The 27056-nt window shown below is 39.4% G+C and overlaps 1 protein-coding gene across 4 annotated transcripts in view; it reads right to left on the reverse strand.

The window, feature by feature from the left end:
- Window positions 1–8559: 8559 nt before the first annotated feature.
- The window catches only part of FARP1 (FERM, ARH/RhoGEF and pleckstrin domain protein 1), a 271079-nt gene continuing 252582 nt past the window's right edge, over window positions 8560–27056 (reverse strand). For all 4 annotated transcript variants that reach the window (XM_077482994.1, XM_077482993.1, XM_077482995.1 and 1 more), the window contains exons 20-27: window positions 25834–25902; window positions 24970–25059; window positions 23471–23553; window positions 21500–21612; window positions 16985–17148; window positions 14420–14527; window positions 9949–10100; window positions 8560–8928 (exon numbers count right to left, since the gene is read on the reverse strand). In XM_077482994.1, coding sequence (XP_077339120.1) covers window positions 8847–8928; window positions 9949–10100; window positions 14420–14527; window positions 16985–17148; window positions 21500–21612; window positions 23471–23553; window positions 24970–25059; window positions 25834–25902 — 861 coding nt within the window. In that variant the 3' untranslated portion in view covers window positions 8560–8846. The remainder of the gene's footprint in view (window positions 8929–9948; window positions 10101–14419; window positions 14528–16984; window positions 17149–21499; window positions 21613–23470; window positions 23554–24969; window positions 25060–25833; window positions 25903–27056) is intronic.

Raw genomic sequence — 27056 nt, forward strand, 5'->3', positions numbered from 1 at the left:
CTGGTTTGTCATTTCTTGCATGCATTTAGTTACTGGCAAAGCTGCCTTTTACAATTGCCAAAAGAAGGTATTGCTCAAGATCTCCATCGTTGGCATAATAGAAGATTAAAATGCAGCTTGTTTTTTTTTTTTTTTTTTTTAAATAAAGGTTGTGTGTGTCTTCCCACCAACCAATCAAAACGTCACAAAATTTGTTACACAATGCACTGTAGTTAAAACGAATGCCCTAGTGGAATATGTTTCTAAGTAACTGACAGGGTAAAGTGGACAAATGGCATATCCTTGCACTAGAAGGACATCGTTTCTCAAAAAGTAATAAACTATTAGTGGTCAACTCTACAAAATATTGACATAGTAGCACAGGATGGACTCAACCATTATGAAAGAGGTTTATGGTTTAGTACACATTTTACAAACTCAGTCAATTATATCAACCATATTAAAAAAATAAAATAAATCAGAAGAGTTTACCTTGAGTAAAAATCAGATGTAAAACTAAGTAGATGTAATATGCCAATCTTGACTTTTTCTTTAGAAGTAGAGAACTTCTCTTACCACCTCCTGAGCATATACCGTATTTATCAGCGTATAACACGCAACTTTTCCCCCTAAAATCGGGGGTGCGTGTTATACGCCGATCCCCCGCCGCTCTCGGGTATATTCGGCCACTCTCCGCTATTTTCGGAAATCCGAAAGCCACTGAGAACGTCCAAAAATACCCGAAAGCAGCTGAGAACGAGTGCAGCCGAGATACACAGGACATCCGCTCTGTATCTTGGCGCCGTCATTTTTAAAATGGCAAAGACACTGACAAGGCTGCAAATGACACTGATAAGGCTGCATTGATGGGCATTTAAATGTAAGTTGTTTTTCCTTAAAATTCCCTCCTAAATGTTTTTTTCTTTTAAATTCCCTCCTAAACTTGGGGTGTGTGTTATATGCTGATAAATACGGTATCTATTGGTCCTTTTAAGCAACCCTGTCACTAAAAGTCCAAGTATAAATATACAATACCTGAAGATAAGATCAGAAAAAATTTAATTTTCCTACAAACTGCACTGCCAATACCATTGTCATCACCAACTAAACTCTCTTCAGAAACAGACATTTTGAGATGAATGTGTAGTGTCAGGGTTCACACTAGCTCTCATGGTAAAATGCAGTGTTTTACCCGGTGGACTAGTTAGTGTCCAACAGTTGGCTCAAAGCAAGAAGCAGAGTGGTTGCAAGGCTTTTTTTTTTTTACTTTATTTGAAGCGACACTTAACTCATGTCAGCAGCATGGTGTCATCCAGTGCATTGTGAAAAGAATGCAGAAGCAACACATTTTACTGCCGCACACCACACTAGTGTTGTGGTGTGAACAGGAACATTAAAACAATTGTTTTCTATGTGCCCTAGCATTTATCCAGTGTGTAATGTAGGTCACTGCCACATCGTCTGAACAAACCCTAAGGCCTGATTCACACCTATGCAGGTTGCTGTTTTCATATTCAGGGTATATTTTGCAATACACATTTTTGATCCATGGAAGTTCATGGAACCAAAAAACAGAAAAAAAAAATCCCTGATCCTTTCCATAAAATGCACATATGTGAACTACATCCATGGGAAACTGTTAAATACACTGTAGTGTGTTTCTTCAAAACTGAAAATGCACCAAAAAAAAAAATGCATAGGTGTGAACCAGGCTTAGGGACCTTTTTATACACTATCAGATTTTCTGCTGATTTTTTTTTCCTTCAGATTTACCAAAACCATATAATATGAGGTCAAACCTTAGTTTCAATTTGGTAAAACCGAAGGAAAAAATCAGCAGAAAATCTGATAGTGTTTATGGGGCTTTAGAAAGCCTGCTGCATAAAAAAACACTATTAAATATTTCTTAAAGCTACCAATCAAATCTAAACTAACATAGAAGTGAAAAAAACAACTGACCGGAGTTGCATCAGAGAGAAAAAGGGTAAAGAAGCACAGACCCCCCCAATAACAAAATGTAAAAAGCTCTATAAAATCTGGCATACAAAGAATTGCCTGGAATTTGCCAGCTCACCACACCAAATCACAAAGCTGTAATTTTAGCATGAAATATACCAAGTTTTAATGGGCATCAGCTAATCATTTTGGAAAGACACTTTTGATAATGAGATGAAAATAGTATTAAAATCATTTTAGGGTCCCCCTTTAACAGCAATTACTACCAAACAGATCAAAAGCGTTGTATGCAAAGGGCTATGCCTGGTATTTACTTTGTAAAGTCTAACGACAGAAACATTTAACATACGCACACAATTATAATAAATGCATGTGGGGGCGTTGAAAAATATCTACTGTAAAATGCAGAGTAATTATGACAGAAGAGGGCTGATTTACTAAAACCGGAGAGTGAAAAATCTGGTGCAGCTCTGCACAGAAAAAATCTGCTTCGGACTTAAAGTGTAAGTTCACCTTTGCAGAAAATCTGTAATGTGAATTTACATTGGACCCATTCCCACGATCACCTGCTGTGAGATATTGGGCCCCCCTTTACTGATCCGGGGATTTGAAATCCCCGCTGCTTTCTCTCCTCTTCTCCAGCACTGATAGGATGGGCTAAGTGGGTTCTGATTGGTTGGCGCTGACCAATTAGAATGCCTCTTATATGTATAAGCCACAGGGATTTCAAATCCCGGACCGGTGAAGTAGAATCCGAACGTGTCACAGCAGGTGATCGTGGGACTTCTGTATGACAGGACCGGGAGGGGGATGGGGGTTCCAGTGTAAGTTCACCTTACAGATTTTCTGTAAGGCTGGGTTCACACTGCTGCGGTGTACGAGATCAGATGTGATTCGCACCGCACTGCAAATCACATGTGATCTCTGTGCGATGCGATTTCAGTCATACAGATAGTATGGCTGAATTTGCATCGCATCCAGCCCAAACTCGTACAGGACCCTTTTTTTGGTCCGCAGCAGAATCGGATTTCGCATGGGTGTTCACACAATGCAATCCGATTCCTGTCCGAGTTTGCAGATCGCACTGCGATATGCGAACTGATTTTGAGGTGTCATTAACTTTTCACTGACACTCCCAGCAGTTCGCATAGGGCAGTGTGAACTGCCGCCGGGAGGCATGTGATGCGGGAACCCGCAGTGGATTCGCAGCGTTCCCACATCGCAGCAGTGTGAACCCAGCCTTAAGGTGAACTTGCCCTTTAAGCTTGTCCAATTAAGCTTTGACAGAAAAAAAACCTGGAAGCTGGTTTCTGTGCACAGCTGCACCAGATTTTGTACTCTCCAGTTTTAGTAAATCAACCTTAATTTGTCAAGAATGCCTCAGCAAGATGAAAGATTCATTTTCATAAAAACTTTGCAGCTCAGCTTCTTTTAGAAAACCACCAAATCTAGTGGTTTGAATATCCTATTGTAGTGTTTGCAAATCATCCAGGTCACCTGACTGCTTATGAGTAAAAAGATCAATATAAAAACAATGATTTTAAATTCAATATAATAATAACTGACAATGCTGCTGTCCAGAGGTGCCCCCTGTGCTCTTTCCTCCAGAGTGGGGGTACTCTAATACAGGAGGTGTGTTACAGGCCAGATCACCAGAGGGAAATGAGCCTAAAAAAATAAAAATAAAGAATGAATGGTAAGCTGCAATATATTTTTGGGTTTAACACTGCTTTAACTGTTTCTCTGAACAGTTATAATCAACACATGCCTCTGGTGATATCTGACACGGTTTCCAGTGTTTATGATAGCTCTGAACCCATCTTCCAAGCCCCATAAATAGCTGAATGTCATACATTTTTGCACATATAACATCATGGTAAATACAGAGCTAAATAGAGGCCAAGTTGCCACCTTCAGCTGTAAAGAAGCAAAAGGATTAGTACCATCTGAAGTTCTAGTTCTATACAGCCAGCAGGTGAAATACTGGTCTCTGTTTCACTTCAGTATGATAACTTTTCACCTGTGGGTAAAGAAGACCCTCCTTTCTAGAACTGGTAGAATTCTTTAGAGCAGTAAAGTTGGGTAAACACATATGTAAGTGCAGTTCTGTTCACGGGTTTAGATGCAAATGTTTACCTGAAATTGCACCTGAACCAGACCCAAAAACACACAGGACCCTTTATAAAACTGCATATGTGAATCAGCGCCTTCGAAAGCCGGTCACCTTTACATTATGTAAATTAGATGCGGTCAGAGGGCTGCAAATGCAGCTGTTATAATGTGTTGTCCCATTCTGTAAAGATTCTAGAGCAATCAGCAATAACTTTATGATGACCGACAAGTGAATAACACTGAGTATCTTGTTAGGCAGCAAGTAAACACGTCCCTGAAATTGGTGTTGAAAGCATAAAAAAATGGGCATTGCAGTTTGTTGTATATGTGGCTGTGTAGCCACAGACCGGTCAGAGTGCCCATTAGGCTTGCACCGATACGGGTATCAGTGCCGATACTAGGCATTTTCGCAAGTATCTGTACTCTCGGGGGGGGGGGTACCTGCTGTACCGGGCCCGGGTCCAATAGAGTCAGCAAAAGGGCCCGGCCGAGAGCCTCATTTGAGGGTTGTCACTATCCCCCTTCAACAACAAATCCTGCTGTATCAGTGGCAGCTCTTGTTTTTCTTTTCTTTTTTGCAAAGGGGATGTCAAATGATCCAATCGGTCCCAACCCCCTCCCCCATCTGTCAGGTCATGGACAGCACCCACCTATCCAGCCGGCACCTCCTTCTGGGTTGGCCAGTTAGTAGGTCAAGGCCCCACACTTATCCCAACTTGCGGGCAGCTTCTCTCTGGGCTGTTCTCTCCAGCTGCTTCCACGCTTCCCCTAAGTCTCCTCCCTCCTCCTGGTGGCCAGTCGGGTGAAGGCGTGAAAAAGATATGAGAAAGTGTGGCGCTAACTCATGTGATAGGTAGAATCAATATAAAAAAAACTTCAAGAGATTAACCCCCTTGCAATAAAATCATCTCATCTCTGTACCTTAATAACAAACGCTTTAATCATTTAATATAAGTGATAAAATTAATATGAAAAAATCCATGATAATAAAGTTCATTTAATAAAGCAATAATCAAAAAAATGCAATACTCCAAAAAAAAAAATCTCTCAGTGAATCTTCACAGAATAGTCCATTCACCGTGAAAGAAAAGTGCAGGAACAAAATGCATCCTTCAAATAGTGCTCCAGCACAAATCGTCCGTGAGAAATACAAACTCACCAGAACTTTATAATAAATACGCCTTGTAGCAATATTGAACTCTTTCAACCAGCAACATATATGGACGAACACTAAGGCTCGGGAGAAACGTATTGAGAATCATAGCGCAATATAATTATTACAGGTATGTAAAAACAAGTAGGTAAAACAATGCGTACTTACATTTAGGAGTGCTGCAAGTCAGCACCAACATGTACAGCTTTAGGGCAATATGCTTGCCGTCTTGCATGCATGCCAAAGCACAAGAAATGGGAACCAAGAAACCGGATTTGATGTCAGTAAAGGTCGGACGTGCAGCCCCTATGCATTTCATGTTCAACACGTCATCAGGAAGCTTCCCGATGACGTGTTGAACATGAAATGCATAGAGGCTGCGTATCCGCCATTTACTGACATTACATCTGGCTTCTTGGTTCCCATCTCTTGTATTGATTCTAATTATCACATGATTTAGCGCCACACTTTTTCTGGTATATCTTTTTCAGTTATTCAGAGTGGTCTCTTCCAGTTTAAAACGGGCAGCTTCACACATTACTACTCACAAACAACCTTTGGCGCCATCGCTTGTTGCTTTATATATACATCCACATCAATCAGGTGAAGGGTCTCATGACTGGATTTCTGTTTGGTCAGGAGGAGAATCAATGTTAGAATATTCATTCGCTATTGTCACACAACTGGGTGGGCTTGGAGCGCAGTCTATTAGAGCCTATGGCTCTAATTATGTGCTTAAAAACAAACATTCTCCCATTGGAATCCATGGGTCCAGCACTCTGCATGTAGATCAGGGGGCCGGATGCATGGATGGGGGGGGCAGTGCCTGTGCGCCGCTAATGGATGGGCTGCCACTGTCCTGTATCCTACTATGTGTCCTCCCTGCCCATCGACATAGTGAACTAGCAGGCTTACAGGGAATGCGGTCTATCACATGCCTTAAATCCTCATCCCGCGTCTTCCTGTCTTGGTGTAGATGCAGGATAGAGAGGCTCCGAACAGAGTTCCTGGGCAGCCTGCAATGAGGCGAGGCTGGGTTTTGCCTTTTGCCCAAGAAGTAATAAAGAAAAACTGGGGATAGAAGTGCCTGGGCGTGACACAAACCCTAATGGAGGGGCCGCCCCTGTATGTGTGTGTCACTTACATTGGGAAGAGGCGCCAGGAAGAAGGCAAGCCAGCGGAGGCAATGTGACTCTTTGGGCAATGTTCTGCTGGGAAACCTTGGGTCCTGCCCATTCATGTGGTGTTACCTGGCATGTACCACCTACTTAAAGTGTTACTAAACCCATGACCCTGCATTCAATATATATGGTCTCCCACAGTACACAGAACATGCCAATGCAATTATTTGAGTAAATATATACTGCTAAATACCTTTTCTTATCAGTAGTATTTAGCAGTCTTATGATTTCTCTCAGTGTCTGGTTAAAGCTTGTAGGAGGAGTTTTCATTCTCCTCTGAATATCCTATGAGGCTGCAGGACCCTGACCCTCTGTCTGGACAGTACTAATTAGCCCTGTGCTGATCACATGCATCCTCCCAAGAGAAAAAAAAAACTCTATGGCAAAACACAACAAACTGAGCATGTGCAGAGTGCCTCCAAAGGCTCTGTCTTATCAGGATATGGATTGGGGGCTGTGGAAGAAGGGGAGGATCAGAGCAGACAGAATCAAACAGCCTTTTTAAACAATGCAGAGGATCGACCCTTAGTTTCCACCGCGAGTATAACTGCGATAGACTCATCCGGGACAGAGGCTTTTGGAGGGGACTGAATGGTAGCCTCTTGCCTACCGACTATGGGCCCTGGCATTTGAGGGAGCTATAAGCATTTAGGAAGATATTCTGTTATGTAATGCAAAAGGACATTATTAAGAAGGCCATGATGGTCTCTACCACCCTGGGGTGGTTGGTATATTGTCTCATTTTGTTGTGTAGTCTTTGCTGGGTTGTTTGGGGTGTGGCTGTATTCCAATGTTCTATTGTGTCTGCCTGCCTTGGATATTATGGGATGTGTATGTAGATTAGTTGTGAGATTGGTGGGGGTGAATTCCTCCAACAGCTTTCACTGCTGATTGGACAGTCTAACCCGCCCGGAATGCATAGGTGGGGGGATTGTCCAGAGTATTACCTGTGTTTTCAATAAACAGTCAATGTTCAGCAACCAAAACGAGTATTGTCTTGTTTACTGGTTGTCAGCGATTGGAATATCTGATATCTATATTCAGACTGGGAGTAAGCGGTATATGACGAAAGCACTCAAGCGGAGTGTGGGACCTGCCGTTACAATAACAAGCCTGCTTTGCTGCATATACAGACTAATGTTACTGTTGTGCGTTTAGTAACACTTTAAACATTGTTGCTGACCATGTTGCATGAAAACAGTATTCTCTGATGTCAGTGGCCACTTTCAATATAATAATGTGCCCTACCCCACCACAAAAAAAGGTTCAAGAATGGTTTCCAAATTCTCCAGATCTCAATCCAATTGAGCATCTGTGGGATGTGTTGGAAAAACCCATTCAGGCCCCATCTAGCAACTTATAGGACATAACAAATTTGCTGCTGACAGCTTGGTGCCAGACACCACAGCATACCTTTAGAAGTCTAGTGGTGTCCATGCCTGTCAGTGCAAAATTAACGACACCCCAAATGCAGGTTGCAAATGTGGTGCATGCACTACTTTCAATGCAATTTCAGCCCATTCAAAATGAATGGGCTGAAATCGAACTGCACGTGAATTGCCCCTAAAACTTTTAAATGATAAAATACAACAAATCTGACTAAAAACCAGTAATGTTTTCCTTTAAATAATGAAAAATGTAGTGTACTTGGTCAGTGTTAAATCTGACATGAACCTTGATGTAACTGAACAGCAGTGAGCAAACACGATGGCGTTTTTTTTGGATAAAAAGTTTACTGCAATGCTTCTCCATGACAGAAAATAGTCTACTCATTATACAATCATTATACAGCAATGGTTGTGATGCAAAAATGAAAAAAAAAACGTGTAAAAATTATTATAGACAAAGCACAAGAAACATGGTCTAATGCAAAGTTGTCTATTTCTACTCTCTAGAACTCTCTACTATTGTTTCTGCTGCTTGGATTTCACAACTGAGGTGATTAAAGTGCTTTGAATGTATGTAAACCATTATGGAAACAACAGCTATACTGCATGAATATTGCATTGAAGAAAGCTTTATAACTTACAAACAAAAAAAAAAAAGAAAAAAAAAAAAAAAAGCAGAAAAATCATTGACCTTTCTTTGCATGTGTACACACACACACACGTGTTTGAATTCAAAGATACATTTAAAAACCAGGAATATGAATACAAGATTAATTATTTGTAACTAAACTAGAGACAACAGGTTTTAATGTTGGCACACGTTATTCAAACAATTTGTCAAAATGTTTTGTACAGGATGAGACCAACTACCTGCGGTCAGCAGTGGGTTAATTCAGAGCAGGAGAAAAGGTTCATGGACTTAAAAAAAGTTTAAAAAGGTATCGGTGTTGACAAAGCTGAAAAAGTCACTGAGAGGCAGTCTCTTGTCCTTTGTGGAGCAGCTGGCCTTACAAAACTCCAAGGGCTGGTATCAAATTCCTGCTATAAGGCAGCTGGGATTCTGGAGGAGTCATGACTTCAGTACAAATGAGACTCCTTATGGCTCAAGAGGCGGGAGCGACTGATGGAGTCTGTGGCACTTCGAATCACTTCCATCCACCTACGAGATGCAGAAAACACCGTTGATTTTCAGGGGAACGTAACATAGCCTTCCAAGCAGAACATAATAAAATTGATGCTCAAAGACTCTGAGATAACCAAAAGGAGCCAGTATTACATGATGTAGGATCCCCACACTTTTCGTCACTCAATCATGACTTTTTCAAAGGGAAATTGCCGAAGTATTCCACAATGCTTTATACTCACCCTGTGTTTACAGTTACCATGTCACAGCCTTTGAAAAAGTCTTAATTGGATGACGAAACACGTCAAAGTGTGGCCCGATGACATCATCACATTAGGCGGAACCGGAAGTCGGTCATCTTGGTATTGTATCTAATGCCAAAGCTTATCCTTAAGGGGGCAAAGAATGTAATAAAAAGGCAATAGTTTCTATGTGTACTGGACGAAGCACACTTTATTCTGAGAGTGTCATTTTAACTCTGCTGCTAATAAATTAGATTGGTGTGATATATAGCGCAATGAGGGCTGTTTTCTTCAGCTAACTGATGAAATATGGAGGAACAATTATGGTGCATGTGATATTCACACTACAGTGGGTCAATATCCTCAGGTGAGCAGTTCAGTTGAAAGGTGGAGGAGCACGTTTCTGGTGCTGACCAATCAATAATAATTCAGCACATAATTTGACACCTTTATGGTGGACGGCAACACATGAATAATTGGTATTCACCAAGAGGTGATTTGGAACTTATTTGGACACTTTTTTTTCTTGTATATGTTCATATGTGTATAGTTTAGTTCACATTTATACACAAGGGACACATTTGTATTTTCACATTGATGCATTTAATTTATATTTGAACAGTATTAGATTGGTACACGGTGCTTTTTTATATTATATCAATGATCCCCTTCTTTCATGTGAAGGTGGTGGTGCCGTCAACTCCCATTTTTGTCTCATGACAGGTGAACTTTGGGGGGAAAGGCAATGGCATAGCAGCTGGTATCCCACTTTAGTTTCTGAGTTGCAGCATCAATGCAATAATTTATTATTTACCTTTCAAAGGTGTATTCATTTTCAGCTCGGAAATAGTACACATGAGACTTGAAGTGCAGTTTAAAGACATAATCCTTATGAATGTTCTCTGATTCAGAGGGAATGGTGAGTGAATAGCCAAGCAAAGGGAGACTGGCTAATGGATGATTATCCTGAAAACAGAAACATGACATTTATTGTCCTAGATTTCTTTTTTATATATATTTTTTTATCTTTGAAGCCATTATAATACATGCATACACCTTGAACACTGGAAAAAGTTTACTCCTAAAATACTGGGAGTTTGTCTACATCAATACATCAATGTATGTATGTATATGTGTATATGTATAGTATATTTTATTTTATTTATTTTTATTTTATTTTTTTTGGTTGAACTGGATGGACTTGTGTCTTTTTTAAACCTGACTAACTATGTAACTATGTAATACATAGAGGTATATTTATTCAATTTTTCTGGTGTTGATAGAGCTGAGAAGGATTAACAATTCTAACAGGTTTTTATTTCGGACAGTTACCTGTGCATGCGCAAAGACTGGCAACAGGGAAGTCAAAACCTTCTCTGTCTTTACACTTGTACAGATGCACCGATGGGCTCTGCAAGGACTCAAAGATTGGCCAGAACACCATGGGTGAATTTGCACATTCACAAAAATAGTGTCACCGGAGCCTGGCCAAAAACAGGGATAAAGATCTGCTTTAACTGCATGTAGCTTTCCCAATGTAAGTTAAAAAAAAAAATAGATAATTCCTGTAGTCTGGCTTTGGGTTTACTTAAGAGAAGTTTGTGAATGCAGAAAAAAAAAAAAAAAAAAAATCATACTCACCTCAATGGATGCTCCAGCTGTTCTTTGCCGTCTCTACCCCGAGAGCTGAGCAATCAAACACCGCTGATTGCTTAGTTCTCTCCTCCACGTTCAGTAGAGAGCTGTGACTATCAGTGTCTGCTCTGCTCCTCCAGCGCTCACTGCTGGGCAGTGGAGGGGGCGGGAGGGGCTGGCTCAGGTTCTCAGCAACTTGCTGAGAGGCTGAGCCAGCTGCCGGTTCAGGTATCTGGATGGATCGTGTCTGTAGAGTCAGGATCTTTCCCAAGCCTGGCTCGGCTGGAGGACATCAGCCAACAGTGTGCTTTAGCCTGCTGTTGGCTGAAAATGTGTCACAGAAGTGCAGAATAAACTGCACTCTTGTGATCCATAGGAGAAGTACAGCCAGAAAGGTCTGGCTATACTTCTCCTTTAAAAGAACAGCCTCGCATTTCCTGGTTGCTACTTTTAAGCATGCTTGGGTTACTCACAATGTGCTCAATTCACTAAAACTAAGATACTGCAGCAAAAATGGTGGTAAAATAGCACAGGTATTTTGCACAAATGTGATGTGAGGTCCTCCCTAAAATTCACACCAGACCCTTATGTGAGCATGCAGCCTAGCAGGCCAGGAAAGGGGGAAGATGACCATGTGCCCCCACCCCTCCTGAACCACACCAAGCTATATGCCTGCATGGTAAAGGGGGGGTTACCCACCTGGCAAAGCATCTTGAGCTCATGTTTATGAGAAAAAGGGCCTTTTCCCCACAACCCTGGCCTGTTGGTTGTGGGGGTCTGCAGGCGGGGGACTTTAACAATAAGGAGACCCCCAGATCCTGGCTCCCCACCCCATGAGAATGAGTAAGGTGTACATAGTACCGATACTCATTCATCAAAAAAAAAAATGGCAAGTGAAAATAAAAACAAAAAACACAGTCCTGTATTAAAAACAAAAAATTTTTTTCCCTAATGTACATTCTTCAGCAATCAGGTTGTCCAGTGATATAGGTTCATGTCAATCAATCACAATGAAAGATTTGTAGACCCATGCAAAAAAAAAACAAAAAAAACCTTGCCTTCTGACAGTCATATTTGGTCAATGTAATAAAGGGGCAGGGTCACCAGGTGACGCCACTGGACCTTATACAGACATGAACAACAGGTGGCTGCCACCTCTTTGTTAATATAGCAGTGGGAGGAAAAGGAATGTCATTTGGTGCTGGCAAGCAGTGGGATTGATCGGGTGTCAGTGGGCTTTTTTTTTCTGCGGTTGGCGGCTGTCGTTCATTGTGATTGATGTGGACCTATATTGCTGGACGATGTAATTAATGATGGCTGTACATCAGGGGACAACTTTAAAAAAAAAAATTTAAATAAAGAACTTGTCAAAAACATTAAAAATGAATATAAGGAATCCTATGTGCTACCACTTCAGTTAGGTTGGTTTTAATTTAAGTAGCTGCTCACATTGGTTTCATGTGTCCCCACATGTGCAGATGAGGTGTTTGGGTTATGTTATGTTATGTTATGGGTCAGAGTACATGCCTCCCTCATCCGCAGCCTGTTCTCTTGTATCTGTGCCCCCCCCCCCCCTGCCTGTCAGCTCCCCGCTTCTCCCCTCTAAAAAGTTTTTTTTTTACTTCTATAGTTCCTTCTGATATATAACACTAAGCTCCCCAGTGGATGTAATTTATAAAAATATACTGTATAATAGCTTACTTCAGAGCGACGTTCAGCGCTCACCTGACTGCCTGCCGGTCTCTTCCTCTCGGCTGACATCAGTGGGGGTTTCCAGTACTCCCCTGCAGCTATCAGATCGGGAGTGTAGACCAGCAGACAGTCAGCTGAGCGCCGAACGCTCTGAAGTAAGCCATTACACCGCAGAAAAAAAACGTACCTTAAACACTTTAATGAAATTATAATAAACTTGTAATTGGTGTCCAGTTGTGATTGATTGCTCCGATAAATATATATGAATGATTTACAATCTTTCTTATTTCCTCTCAAAAAAAATAAAATAAATAAATTCATATTATATATATACACACACACACACACACACACACACACATACTATTCATTCTATCTGGCATCAATATATACAGTATTAAAGTTAAAACATAAAATAAGGCGCTCCCGAATTTTGTGCAATAATATAGGATTGCATCCCTTCAAAACAGAAGTAACATAAATCTCCATGATTTTGGAGAACCTACAGGGCAAGACTAATAAAGAGCAAAAAACTTCACACACTGACAATTTAAATGTATGCATATAGTCCCATATTTGTATATTCAGTGCAAAAAAATTCATAAATCACATTTTCCATCCACTTCAAAGTGATCCCGTATGAGTGTTAGATCTCCACCATGTGTTTCACCCTAGTTTACAACTTCAAGTTAGACCTTTATTTTCATATAGATCAAACAAGCTTGTTAGTACATTACTCCTCAGTACTAGGGTTTCTCATATAGTAACTGCATGTCTCCACTCCTATTTCTTCTCTCCAGATGTATCCCAAGCGTGATCACAGAAATGAAGAGAACCTCGAGAATTTATCTTCTCCAGACATTGTACTCTAGTGCAGATTGTGGTCATAAGTGCAGTGAGGCTCTCTGAGCAGAGAGACCCTCGCTGCACTGATGACCACAATCTGAGGAGAATTGTGCCAACAAGCTAGGGTGAAACACGGGTTGGATGTCTAACGCTCTTGGATGAAATAGTTCACATATGGGATCACTTTGAAGTGGTCGGAAAATGTGATTTATGAACTTTTTTGCACTGAAATTTCTAATATGGGACTATATGCATACATTTAAATTGTCAGTGTGTGTGAAGGTTTTTTGCACTTTATTAGTCTTGCCTTGTAGATTCTCCAAAATCGTGGAGCTTTAGGTTACTTCCGTTTGAAGGGATGAAATCATATTATTGCACAAAATTTGGGAGCGCCTTATTTTATGTTTTCACTTTAATATTTTATATATATTAATTGATTACATAAAGAATGAATAGTAAGTGTGTGTGTGTGTGTGTGTGTGTGTAAATATGTATGAATTGATGATTTTTTTTTGAGAAGAAATAAAGGTTTGTACATTATTCACATATCTTTAGGATACCAATTACAAGTTTATTATCATTTTATTAAGGATTTATTCACAATTTACATATCACATAAGCAAAGTGCCACATTAAAAACACACAATCTTTGTAGAAAACTTTTGGTACTCTTGAGTACTCATTCACATGGGGAAGGGGCCAGCATCTGGGGCCCCCTTATTGTGAAAAGGGGGCTTTCAAATTCCAGTAAGTCCCCCACAACCACTGGGCCAGGGTTGTATAGAATAGGCCTTAGTCCACCTTAGCAAGGGCATCTTCCCTGCAACCATAACCTTGCTTTAGCAACCAGCTAATACTTTAAATTTTCTTGCATATATCAGATAAACAGTGTGATTTAGTTAACAAATGTATAGTATTTTTTTTTTTTATTTACATTTACAATCAGTTAATGTGGTATTTACTGTGTTTTTTATTTTTGTGGTAAACACTGCATATACTGATAGCGAATTAACTTTTTAACTATCAATCAGATATGCTCAAATGAGTCACATGATCCAAATATTGCATGCAATATTGTTTAGTGAATTGAGTCCAATATGATTTACACATACCTGATGTGATTTGTAGAAAAACAGGCAGAAATTTGTGAATACCACCCAGAGTTTTTGCCATCCATTGCTGTTCTTGAACTTTCTAAGCAGGTTTCCTGACAGCTGATTCTGACAAATACAAAAAAAAAAGTATTACAACAAAATGCCTTTGAAAGAAAGGAACAAATGCAAATACCTTAAATACCTTCAGGCTAAGTCTTTGACAGCGGCACTAGTGTTGGGTAAAAAGGGGTTAAAGCAGGCAGTGTGGAGGCGCTACAATGCCTGTCAAATGCTCTCTACACAACGATCACTCTTTAGAGAGCAAAGCTAGAGTGAAGGAGCCCTAAAACAAATCTGAAAAATTCTCATTGACATGAGCAGCCTTCTTCAGTAGTACACTGCTGCCATCTACTGGAACCCATTACCTAATCACCTAAATAGATTTGAAGAAAACGTATTGTGTCATTTGTTTTCAGACATTACACACAAAGGATCACTAGACATCCTCCCCTTTTTGATATACATGTAAGAGGTGATTTGGGGAAAATAAAGATCCATTTAATGTTACAAACTAATTTAATGCATAGTGCTGTAAACTAAGGAAACAAAAAAAAACCAAAAAAACAAAACCAAAAAAACACAATTTTTTTATTTAAAAGCACCAGAGACAGAGGAAGAACAGAAAGAAAAGCAGCGAGGTCAAACTGAATATTATTTGGTAATTTAAATCCCCCCCCTTTTTTTTTCATGAACTTTAACAGAGCAGTGGAGAGTGAGGGGGGCAGATTACGTATTGTGTTGCTTCCAATTCATGAACACTCACAATATGATACAAGGGAAAGGAAGGTCGCTTTGTTACATATTTATGTGTTTCAAATAAAAATATGTTGAAATCGAAGAAAACAAATAGATGAATATAATTATGTACATGATGGACTGCCCTTTTTCCCTGGTGCTTTTTAAGTATAGACAAAAGCCCATGTAACATGCAGTCTGGTCTCCTCTCCCTTTCCTCACTAGTCCTCGGTTTACAGTTTGTGCCATCTAGTAAGAGGTGGCACTGGAGGAAGAAAATGACAGGACAGGGCTCCAGTGTGACATCAGCATGACCCACCTATGAAGTATAATAAAGATACAGACTATATCATTTGTGAGAAGTAATTGGGAAGTATTCATACAGCATTACTTTTAAGTATGAATATAGATTTTTTTCTTAATCCTAAAGAGTTTTTTATTAGTATTGAAATGGGTATAAAGTAACAACATCAATGCTGACAAATACATGCACCTAGGAAGAATAGAATAGATAAAGCCTCTGCAACATAACACACAATTGGCAAGTTATCATTATCAAATTTCTGAAGACAAATGAAATGAGAGACCCAAACACATAAAAACCTAAACCAAAAGTGTCATATGCCATCTCATCATCAATAGGACCCAAATCAGCCCCCGACAATATCTTCCTATTCGAATATAACCCTAGGCTTGAGAAGGCTGAAAAGAATTGTAGAGAAAATTAGCCAGCAACTTAGTAAACTCCAAATAATGAATTTCTTATTGGCTACATGTAGAAAACACAGTGAATATAGCAAACGCATTTCAGCCATTATGGCTATGAGTATGGCCATGACAACCGAAACACATTAGCTGTATTCACTGCATTTTATACATGTAGCCAATAAAGAATTCATTATTTGGAGTTTACAGAGTTGCCAGCTAATGTTTGCTACTATACAGGTGTAAAGGGACTGCAGATCCCTGCCAGAAGCACCGGTCTTCAGCCACAGATTTCCTAATTAAGCAGTAGAGCCTGGGTATCATATCCCGGGATTTGCTGCAAAGAATTCTGACAGAATTCTGTCTACCAAATTGTTTGGTAGAAGCTCCAACATTATTGCCAGCTAAATGATTGTCTGCATGCAAGGTAACATGGGTGCAAATTGCCTCATGTGTCCAAGCTGAAGGTATGAAGAAAGCATAGGCTTGGGAAAATTACATTCTTAATTTATATTCCAAAAAGAAGGCTTCAGCGGAAAATATGGGAAGTCTTAAAAGCCATATAGTATAAATTTCCAGATCCTTAGGATGCTTCAGAGTAGACCAGTTCAGCTGGTGTCTGCTGGAACTCCAGATACTAGTACAGAACCTAGTACTTTAAATTATCTTTAGGGGCAAATAGATCAGAGAGTGCCAAATATTATAAAGGATTTTGAAAAGATAAAACAGTAGCATAGAAAAGTGATGGCAAAAAAAGACCCAGAGATATACATCTATGACATTACATATATTATATATATCACATATTGTATATAAATATTTTTTTTTTCTACTTTTTTGTCCGAGTATAGATCTAGATTGCTTTTAAAAATATATATAAAAAATAAAAAGCAAAGATAGCTCCAAATTCACATGAAGTCATCAATAGCTCTGTAGAGAGACAGCGCACCATGAGTACTGGTACAAGATAATATAAAATATCACAAAATCCTACAATCCTATCAACAGATTACAAGGGTAAGAGATATAGTATTATATATAGGATGGGGAGAGCCAGGTAAGCTGAGTTCTAATGCACCATACCTCCACAGCGTAGCTGAAATCAATCATGGAAACGCTTGTGTTCCGATGCCAACAGACATGAACGGTAGTGTTTCCACGGTGAGGCGATTGTCGTTCCAGTGATGTACGAGACGCACTCAAATCATCCTCAGATTCCTGATCAGCGGGACCTTCCTCTGGCGATTCTAGTAAAATACCAAAATCAATGTTACAAAAGTATCAATGATTATAAGCACTGCACTAATAGCGTAAGGCTCCATTCACACCTTGGTGTTCTGTTTGGCAGGTGGAATCGACACCATTCTTCAACACCGCAAATCGTGGGGCGCCCAAATCGCCACGATTCAGCCCGCAAAACGGAACGCCAAGGTGTAAATGGAGCCTAAAGCCACGTACACACTATCAGATTGTCTGTTGAGTTTTTCCTTCAGATTTACCAAAACCATGTAGTAGAAGGGCCTGCCTGATTGCATACACATTGAAACTCCTAAGGTTTGACCTCATATTATATGGTTTTGGTAAATCTGAAGGAAAAACTCAGCAGACAATCTGATAGTGTGTATGGGGCTTTACTGTGGCTATACAGTGGTAGATTTTTGTACAGACATTCATATGGAAATTCTCTTCAGTACAATCAATAATGCTAACAGACACTTGATGAAAGTTATCAGAAAGTGCTTTAAATTTTGTCAGCTTTTAATATTTGATTTTGCCATGAATTACATTTTCCAAACAAACGACGATCTAAAACAAACGTCAGTGTGATGCCTTTGATAGTCCTTTCACCTTCTAAATGAGGAGAGAGGGAGTACAGACTGGGTTCGCTCTGTTTACTCCTGTCAGGCAATTTGGACAATAATAAATGGTGGGTCTTGGCATGATCGAGGATGGCTAGATTGCCCGTTATCCATGGGAAGATTTTTGCCTGTCTATGGTCTGTCTAATGCACAGAAGAATAGTATGCATATAGGCTCCAAGCACACTAGCTTTAAAGCAAATTGTGTTATCCTATATGTCCAGGCACACTATTTGAGTATAAAAGCCTTTTTGAAGCTTCAGCTTCCAGAAACAGAAAAAATACTTTTATTTTTTTCTGTTTTTCGGAATGATTTGCATGCAGAAAAAAAAAAGCTGAAAGCTCCTCCACGTGTGCATGGAGCCCTATATGAACACTGTGCTGATTAATGGCAAAAAGTATAGCCATGAAAGAAAACAAACATTAAGGCTTCATATACACAGGACGTTTTACAACCTCTTCTGAACAATTTCACTTGACAGATATATTTAATGTGATTGTAGCCGTATTAGTGCAATTGTGACAGAGAAAATTGAGTACTGTCCGTGATACTTTTTTTATTTGCACTAACATACAATTTTTCAGGACAAGCTTTCGGGTATGTCCCTCTCTGTGACTAGCAACCCCCCCTCCATTCCATAGCTCTCCCTCTGTCTTATCTCACTAACTCTTCTCTTATCTTTATTGCCATTGATTTGTATGTTTTTTTTGTTGTTCTTTCCCTCAGAGGTGTTTTTTTTTTTTTTTTTTTGTTTTGATTTTACATTCTGCTTAAAAATTTGTAAATCAGTACTGCTTGGACCTTGAAGAAGGGGACATACCCGAAAGCTTGTGCTGAAAAATTGTATGTTAGTGCAAATAAAAAAAGTATCACGGACAGTACTCACTTGACAGATAGTAACAGTCATTTAAAAATGTCAGTTTTGATGCGTTTGTGTTTAGAATCTTTTTTTCAAATAGTCAAAAATTAAAAACACCTGTAAACAAAATACGAGTTACCGCATTTACAAGCTGATACGGGTGTTTGGAGTTTCAAATGCCTCTGAACATCCGTCCTGAACGCATTTTTTTGCATTCCAAAAAAAGCTTCTAAAAATCAACTGCCTAGAAACTACTATAAATGACTCTGTGTACATGTACTGATAAGATAACAGAGGAGAGTTTAGGGGCAGATGAAAAAAAACACCCAACTGCTCCTAAACGTCCGTTTACCAGCACCAGTGTACACAAAGCCTTATCGAAAAAACTAGAAATGCTTTGGTACTTTGGTTGTTTCAGATGTAGGATTTTTCTTTATGCAAAATATTGCTGTACTATTACTAGGGCTGCAACTAACGATTATTTTCATAATCAATTAGTTGGCCGATTATCGTTTTGATTAATCGGTTAATAACCGTAAAAAAAAGTACAAAGCTTTTTCGTCTGAATACTCGTCTGAAAATTGATCCATGTGGCCAGCATGTAGTTTGATTTTGATGTATTTCTGCAGTGCTTTTTTTGTGCATTTTGATTTTTGCGCATGTGATTTTGCTACGATTTGCATTTTTGCAATTTTTTTGACCAATTTGTTGTTGGGCAGATTCAAAAACACAAATTGCTGCAAAAACACATGCTTTTCTGCAGCTTCTCCACTGAAATATATTGAACCAAAAAAGTACAGTTTTGCGTTAAAAAAAAATACACAGTGGCTGCAAAAGCATAGATGTGAACACGTCCCATAGGAAACCATGTAAATTAACTGTGTAAATATATTTAAAAAAAATAATAGAACAAAGTGGGACTCTAATTGTGCCTGTACAAAAAATTGAAAGACAATATAATTACACAAAAATAAAGACATTTTTTTTTCTAAAAAACTAAATTTAAGATACATTACAGTCTTAATGATTAAATTTGAGTTCAAGGATGTGCTCGTTCCCAGCAGGTTATACAGAAAATGGCCTACGCGTTTTACCGGTGATTCCGCTTCATCAGGGCCTTGAGGATAGCACAGATGTAAACGTTGTGTGAATTAAAAAAAAAAAAAGACCGCAAATGGAGAACGCTGTCTCAGTGGGACAGGTGAGGCCTGGGAGCCCATGAGAATACTTCTCCCCACCTGAGTAGACAAAAATGGAGGGGGTGGCTCCAAGTGAGAGCATGGAAATTAGGACAAACCTAATTGTGGAGTTGAAGCACCATTGGAGGTGTAGAAATAATTATTTCCAAAAGAAATATGAATCATTGGTTTCAATTATGATGAAAGGTAGTGTGAGTATAAACTTTTAAAACCCGTCAGGGTGGAAAGAGGGGTGTGATTTGCAGCCAAGAGTAGCCTGCAATTTTATACCCACAGTCTCTGCACAGTGTTCCTCACAAGTGGAGGGATGAACTGCTCACATGTAAATGAACTGTTGTGCGTTTCTGAAAAAAAGCACCAAAAAGCACATAGATGTGAGCCAGGTCTAAGATGATTAGTGACATAATGGGGTTAAAAAAAATAAAATTAGCCCTTTATAGTACAAAAAACAGCAGATAATCACTACTGTAAGGGGTTCATTTTTTGTACTGTAGAACTGTGAAAGTGATATTTACTGCAGCAATCATTTTCTCTTTTTGTACTATAAAGGGCTCATTTTATTTTATTTTTTAACCCCATTATGTTACTGGCCGATTAATCGATTATGAAAATAGTAATCGATTAACTGTCGATTAATCGATTAGTTGTTTCAGCCCTATTACTTTATAGAGGAAAAAGTTTCAGTGTTAGTAGCAGATAAAAGAAAAGAACGAGAAGCAGGCAGGCTCAGTATGCGGAGATCAGAATTATTTTGGTGTGTTCTTGAACACACTGGATTACAAACAACTGCCTGAAATGCCTGAAATCAACAGGCTAATGCTTTTTCTTAGAGGAAAACATGAAATAATAAAGTGTCTATTTTATGAATATTTTTTTTTCCTAAGGCTTAATGTACATGGGAGGTGAACGATTTAACTTGACAGATAGTAACCCACGTTTAAAACATCAATTTTTCCGCGTTTACATGCAGCGTTTGCATTTAGAAGCGATTGAAACAAATATATATACTTTTTTTTCTCAAAATAGCCAAAAATGAAAAACGCCTGTAAACGAAATGTGGCTAAATGCAAGTTACCGCGTTTAGAAGCGTTTGGCACTTGAAATGCCTGTAAGCTCAGCATCTGTACACATTTTTTTTGCTTTCCAAAAAAGGCCTCTAAACTCAACTGCCTAGAAATGACTATAAACTACCCTGTGTACATGTACTGATGAGATAACAGAGGAGGGTTCAGGAGCAGTTGAAAAAAAATGCCCAACTGCTCTAAAACGTCCATTTAGCAGCAGCAATGTACATGAGGCCGAATAGGAAAAAAAAAACATTTTAAAGTAGTTTTTTATGAGCCATCAGTTTATCTCTACTGTATGACATTGTTAGTTATCACCCTGCACCTAATATTACGGATAAGAGAACAAAGGATTAACGTAAGTGCAAATGTAAATACAATGCCGAGATAGGAGATCTTGCACATGCTAACTTGTGAATGGAACCCGATACCTGTCCATGTGAATGTAAGTGACATAATACTGACAGAAATATGAACATGGTCTGTAGTGGTTTTTAAACTATATAACATAAAAACATTCTTTGTGTAACAATGGGCAACACACAAATAATAATTCACAAATGACACAAAGAAGATATGTTCATGATTATAATTCTGTTGCTGGTCTGTTTACTTACTGCCATCAGGAGGACTGCCAGCTAACAGCTCAGGAACAGGACCACTACTCTTTTCTGCTAGATCAATAGCCATCTGAATATCTTCACTCCATTTTTCCATTTCAGAATGAGAACTGGAAAGAAACACCCACAAATATAGTAAACAGAATCTGTAAACGTATATTTTTTGTTAACTAACAAACATGTTATACTTACCTGCTCTGTGAAATGGTTTTGTGCAGAGCAGCCCAGAATCATGTCTTCCGGGGTCCCACACTGGCACTCTTGGCGAATCCTTTTCTCTGTGTGTCACCATAGCAATCTGCTTCCTATGGTGGCACACCTGCTGGCTGTGTGTGTCTATTGACATATAGCATGTAGAGTGTGGCTCAGCATCCCCCTCCCCCACACACGCATATGATTTGATTGACAGCAGCAGTTCCCGCTGCTGCCTCTGTGAGCAGAGACAGGAAAGAGCCACTGTAGACGGGCACAACTCTGGTTCGACATGGAACTCATGTAAATATAAAAGGGGGTGAGGGGGCAATATAAACACTGGCACATGTTTTAACCAAATGCAATGAATGCATTAAGGTAAATAATGTCCAGACTTTATTCTAAAGTCTATATTGAAAGAAATATCAATCCTGGTATTGCAGACTTCTACTCCATAAAATACTAGCTGCCTGGCTGTCATGCTGGCACTATGGCTTCGATACCTTTTAGGCTACTGTCCTGACCCGGAGCAAGTATCAGGAGTCAAGCCAGCAGGCAGTGGAATTAGAGACAGCCAGGAAACTTGCATATTTGTACACACAAAAAAATAAAAAAATGTATTATTCTTGACGTACAGGCCCCCTTTAAACTTCTTCTGTTGCATACCCTAAAAAAAAAAAAAAAAAAAAAAAAAAAAAAAAAAAACTTGATCCTTCCTCCAATAACTAGGTAGGTAGGTATAAATGGTCTCTCAGAGCATGGTGGGGTTATAGGGGTATTGTCTGGGGGGGGGGCGTTTTCAAAAGCTTTGCCATTGTCCAAACACCTGGGGGTAGAAGCCTATAAACCCAGGGTCTATGAATATCCAAGTCTGTGTCCTGTACTGCACGATTAAGATAAGGAGCTTTGCACTTACAGCATAGGGTATTGTAATAATGCCGATGTGATACTAATATGACAGATATACCAACAGTAATGCCATTAATATTGTATTTAACAAAGTGAATTTAAGCAGGATTAGACTGACATTGTTTAGTAAAGAAAAATCACCAGGACAAATACTATATTTCATATAAAAATATAAGTGTGAGAGTGCTTTATTTATAACAAATATTACCCTTTTCTGGGAAATTAATTTATGACTTAACTTCAGAGTTATAGGCAAAGGAAAAAACGAGAATAATCAGGCAACAATGAGGCTGTGTGAACAGGTAAGCTGCATATAAAAACAGGACAGTTTTTTCAGGAGACAGTCTCCCAAATACAGCCACAGAATAAGGCCGGCCATAGATGAAGCACATTTCTTTCCTGCAACCATGGGCAGACAGGTGAATTGGGAGGTATTGTGTTGTCCTGGCGGGGGGGGGGTCTGGGGGGAGTGCAGTAAGCCATTCCTACAGGCAAAACACAGTAATAATTATTTGTAAAATCCAGAAAGCTGGTTGTACCCAAGTTGATCAATCGATCAGCTTTAGTACATTCAGCCTGAGAACCATCTATGCCCTGCTTATGTATACACACATGACCTATGTTGCGTTTGAGAGAATGGCTAAAGGTGGTAATTAAAGGCCATGGTACCATACCTTAAAAAAGTACAAAACAAATGGATAATTATTACAAGTTGTTTTTTATGAGTGTTTTGGGGATACAATCTCAGTATGATCATGTTGTTCAAAATAGGGTGTGTCTGAAAATAGTTTTAAAGTAAAAATGATCTCCCTACATTCTCTTACTTAGAACAATTACCATACATTTTAAAATGAACAAATTGCATACCTTGCTGCAACAACTATAGCTTGATTTTGACTTCTTAGGGTCAGACAATGAGATACTCCCCACTCCTCATCACTTTCTTCTACCTGAATTTAAAGAAACAAAAAAAATTATATAACAAGCTGTACTCACACACTGTATAAGGCAGTGCTGCTCTTCCCCATACAGGTATTACACGCTAAAGACATTATACAGTCTTTTGTGGTACAAACAGGAACAGGAAATTAAATATCCAGCATACTGGAGGGATGCATTACAGCATGCAACAGTTAAATTGCGCACATAAAGCAACAACATTTCTGTCAGGTTTCACAGTAAACCTAATCTGTCTTTGGACAAAAATATTTTGTACCGGAAACTGCTAATACTATTTGGCTGATTTATTTATGGAAAAAAGGTTGTTTACTTAGCCAGGGAATTACCCTTAAGGGCCATTACACACGGCCTGAATGTCGGGCGGCATCGGCCAGTTCAACAGAGACCAGCGCACGTTCAGCCTGTGTATACGGCAGCCGGGCCGGCTTCTGTCGAAGGAGCATGACCGAAAAAGGTCTGCCGATTGGCACCCGATCAGTGCTCTCACTCGATGGCTGGAGCGCTGACCAGTTGGTTTCTGGCAGAGGGGCGCCCCCTGTCAGAACACAATAGCTCAGAGGGGGAGATTGTTGTACTACACACAGTTAGTACAGCGGCTCTTCAGTCCTTTTTTCATTCAGCCCACTGGGTTGAACGAAAAAAAAAAACTGTTAGCTTGTACTAAGCTTTAGCTTGATGCAAAAGGTGAAGATCTGCTGGACTTCCATTATCAAATCATGTGCAAGCAAAAACCATGTTTTTTTTCCCTTGCACGTGAATTCTTTGCAAAGTCAATTTTCACAACATTTATGAAGCTGAAAATTCCCTTGCCTTGAACAGCCAATTTGCCTGTATTAAATCAGCCATAATATCTCCTGAGTGAACACTAGGGTAAAAAAAAAAAAAATCATTATTGGACTGTGCTCGGGATATTCAAGTAGTACAAGAAGTCAAGCGTAAAGTGTATTTCCACTTTTTGTGACCAAACTGGGATAACAACTATTTCATATTTATAATTTAGCATAGAATCTCCAGCACTGTAAAATCCTGCTAGTTCTAGTTATTTGTTTTTATAGGGGGCAAAGGGGCTGTGTTTGCCATAATTACAGATTTTGCAGACAGATCTTATAGATCAATTATAAACTAAATTTGGACACTTCTTGTCCTGACAAAGGTTTAGTAACTGGGTTTCTTGCATTGTATATTATGACAGAAGACTCGGCCTGTCCTTAGAACAGATTCACTCTGACATTATTCAAATATCCTTTCAGTCAGACATGAGGCCTTCTCCTAAAAACATCTAAAAGGAAAGAATTATTATTATTTTTTTTAATGTTTGGTATGCTGTGTGACTGGGACACAAGCATAAAGTGTGGTTTTATCAAATTGGATAGCAAAACTGGAAATACACTTTAAAAGCAACTTACCGTCATGTTAAACAATGGCAGCTGTCCATGGACTTTAAACTGATTAGAAGAGGTCAGCCCTCTGCTAGTGTACAGCACCACATCATTGAACTGTAAGAAAAAAAAAAAAAAAAAAAAGCACATTAGATTCTGTTCTGTGTGCTCTACTTCACTGGTTTTCAACCACTGGGCCATGGCCCACTACCAGGCCCCGCTCCAGACTCCCTCCTCTTAGACCTCTAGCCAGCTCCATATCCCCTAATCTTCCATAGTACCTCCCAGTTACCATAGTGCCCCAAGTACCCATAATTGCCCGTGGTGATTCTCAACCCTCCAGTGTCTCCAGGGCCACCAAGTCTGCTGCAGAGTCTTCTAACCCCCAGCAGAAGTCTTATTTCCCACCACCCAACAGTGACATCCAGCCACATACCGAGCCTTCCAACCTATCCATACATATTTTCCATTCCTGTACTTATACTTTTTATTTTTTTACTGCTGGGGCAGAAATATTTTGGAATAATTTACCAGACTCTGGTCTCAATAAGGTTAAGAACCACTGCTCTACATCATCACAGCACATCCATACTTTGTGAAAAGGACCATCTACAGTGGTCACTGTTTTGGTGCTTAGACAGCTGCTCTTGCAGCGGCTGTGTGACTATAATAAACAATGCACATTCTTCAATTCATGTTGTTGAGCTGGGAATGGAGAACTCTAACGAAAGAAAACAGTTTACAGTCCGTTCTACTTTGACCCCGAAACAGCAAAGGAACTAACATTTTCATGAGGTCAGAACTAGCAGCCTCCATGTCTCATGTCTGACAGATTCCCTTTAGACAGTTATTTATCTGTTTATATGATTTTCAAAGACAAGATTAACTTACCAGAAAAAACATCCTTTGCTGTAAGCCTTTCCCAGATAACTTGCTTAAACTCCCAAGTCTAATAAACTCCTGAGGAAAAAAATAGGTTTTTGAAATGGACATTAAGGAAATATAGAGAGAAATCAATATTGCTGTACTTATTTGAGGACTGATAGAGACATTTTAAATTTAAAGCATAAGTTCAGCTTTGCAGAGGATGCACACTGCACTGTCCCATGTGGTTATAGCAACAAAAATGTGCTACCACCTAACCATCCAGGGCTCCCTTTCCTTTTAAACAATGAAGTTCACAACTGCATTTAGAAGCTTCCTCAAATCCTCGGCCATTGATCACTCCATCCTGTGTTATTATAGGGAGGGAGCAGCTTTTGGGATGAGCTCCCCCTAATGCCATTGGAGGGAGCAGCATCATGTTCTTTTGGGCTGTACATGCACAGTGTGTACTCTTGCTTGTTGCCTATGATGAGCCCAGTGGCTACAACAGGAGAGAGTACACAGGACACATGTGCGGGCCAAAAGGACATGATGCCCTCTCATCTCATTTCACTAGCGGGGGATAGACCCAATGGCTGCTACTTTACTATAATAACTCAGGACTGAGCCATTGCTGGCTGCAGATTTCATAGAAGCTTATTTTAAACACAATTGTGGCCTTTTTTGTTTAAAAAGAAAGGGAGCCATATGGGACAGGATACTGTGCTTTTTGTAAAGCTGAACTTACACTTTAATGAACCATGTATACACTAGTTTACCTGTCCCATCAAATATATTTTATTATAATCACAAAATAGATCAAAATGATGATATCAGGTAGATAGTGCGAATTTGTGAGGGGAGTGGCAACATAATTCACAGTCATGTGAACACTGGACAGCGATTTCACTCTGGTCCCATAGGAATCTATGGAGCTGAAATTCGCACCACACCACACCAAAGTCGCACAAGACCCTTTTTTGAACCGGATCAAATTCGCACCACATATATGTGAACAGCCTTCATTGGAAATAATGCTTATTTTTAGAGGACATGCAAATCTATGCTTTTCGAATCTTATCTGATCCCCATAGAATTTGCATAACTGTGAACTGGCACTTAAGCAGTGATTGCACTTGCATATAATAGGTTACCAAACAGGCCAATACATTCCCACCTTTGTATCAATATAGCATGGAATTCATTTGAATACAAGGAATAAACTGCAACCACTCATCTGTTCTATATAT

Source organism: Lithobates pipiens, unplaced genomic scaffold, assembly GCF_037356315.1.
Source record: "Lithobates pipiens isolate NorthernLeopardFrog02 unplaced genomic scaffold, aLitPip1_a1.2 Scaffold_16, whole genome shotgun sequence".
Classification (NCBI taxonomy): domain Eukaryota; kingdom Metazoa; phylum Chordata; class Amphibia; order Anura; family Ranidae; genus Lithobates; species Lithobates pipiens.